This window comes from Arachis ipaensis, chromosome B10 (assembly GCF_000816755.2).
Source record: "Arachis ipaensis cultivar K30076 chromosome B10, Araip1.1, whole genome shotgun sequence".
Taxonomy (NCBI): Eukaryota; Viridiplantae; Streptophyta; class Magnoliopsida; order Fabales; family Fabaceae; genus Arachis; species Arachis ipaensis.
The window spans coordinates 35850363-35852112 of NC_029794.2; the positions used below are offsets into that span (position 1 = coordinate 35850363).

The following is a 1750-nucleotide window of genomic DNA, read 5'->3' on the forward strand; positions in this document are numbered from 1 at the left end:
GTCTTAAAGGAAGCTAAAGTTTTGAAGATGTTGTTAAATACCATAATAACAAGGCATGGATTTTCATTTATTTGTTACATGACTCATGTAATGTATAGCAAGGATTGGAGTATTGTATTATATTATTTGTATAGAACATAATTATATATTCAGTCAATCATAATTAGCAGCAATGGATTGTAGTTGCAGGTAAAGATCTTTCGGTTTGGACATCATGACCATGTGATCTGATCCAGCAATCTCAACCACACGATTTGGAGGATTGTCTTTAATTATCCGTCGTTGAAGATTTGGAGTGATCAAAACATCTTTCTCGGACACAACATAAACACGACTTACAGAACCGTATTTTGCATGTGATAGAGTTAGCACCTTTGTTACATCTTCGTTGCTGAATAATCTAAATGGTCTCATCAACGTTATTGCTAGATTCCAATCCTATAATAAAAAAATGAATTAAAGCAGTTGATCATCGCTTCATTTTAGATTCAGTTAAGGCAGATTAGCAAACATATTCAAAAAATGATAAGCTGGTAACAATTTATCAAAAATTCTGTGGGATAAATTGGGGTGACAATGTATAAATTTTTCATAGGTTAATTACTAGTTAATTTGATTAATATATATAATAAGATGCATGCTATGCTTCGCCGTCAACACGATCTCGTTTCTCGCAGCAACAAGACCACACACCATCTATGGCGTTTAATATCTCTAAAAGTGTCGTCATTATTACTTGTTGAAAGTTAACGTATTTGACCACAAATGACAAATGTAATTTAAATATTGTACGTAGTTTTTTAAACTAAAGCTTTAGCTCTAGAAAGTAAAAGAATCTTTGTTGGAAGACTCACAATGCCTTATTCTTTAGAAAGTTCTATTTCATATTTGTATAAATTTTTAAAAAATACATTCAATTATCAAAAATATTTTAATTTTATTTTAATAAATAAATATAATTATTTTAATTTATTAAGTATATTTTAATAAAAATTAAAAATATTGACTATAAATGTAATAATAATAAATGCATTCATACATAAATTTAATAACTATACTTGTATATTATTTATTATTAGATGCATTTGATTTTAACCATTTAAATTAATCCAATAGATATCAATACATTCTCACATTTTTATATAAAAATTTTATTCTTATATAGTGCAAATAATATTTTTCTATTTAAATGCCTATTTTTATTATATATTTTCTAATAGTAAAAAAATCTAGTATCTAGGACAACTCCGATGCTACTCATGAGACTCATCCATGCCCTAGATCAGGTATTCAAATAGAAGAGATATGAAATGAACCCTTTTTGTCCAAGACGAACTCATTTTTCTTCAAACTATATATGCCAATCCAAAGTCATCCACATGATTCACCAATTGTCAATGGTTTCCTTACAAATGGTTGCCTACCAAGTTAGATTTTTCATGGCTTCAAGAGAAATAAAACCAGTAGCTATAAGGAGCCACAAACTAAGTACTGCAATCTTAATAATCATTTGTGCCAACCTTAATTGGCGTTATATCAGATGTTGGAAACAAAATAACATTGGATTAGAAATACTTTGATATCATATTATAAAATTATTTATTTTAAAAATTTAAATTAATAAAAAAAATACATAAAAAATTATATTTATAATATTAATAATAAAAAATAATAAATAAATAATTATATATCTAACAAATAATGAGAGAATTTAAAGTTTCGCAAGTAACCTGTTTTGGACTGCATTGAT

General features: G+C 26.7%; 1 protein-coding gene across 1 annotated transcript in view; it reads right to left on the bottom strand.

Annotated features, from left to right (window-relative positions):
* The window catches only part of LOC107620527 (methylesterase 8-like), a 3991-nt gene continuing 2303 nt past the window's right edge, over positions 63–1750 (bottom strand). Inside the window, exon 2 of the mRNA XM_016322673.2 lies at positions 63–438. Coding sequence (XP_016178159.1) covers positions 154–438 — 285 coding nt within the window. The 3' untranslated portion in view covers positions 63–153. The remainder of the gene's footprint in view (positions 439–1750) is intronic.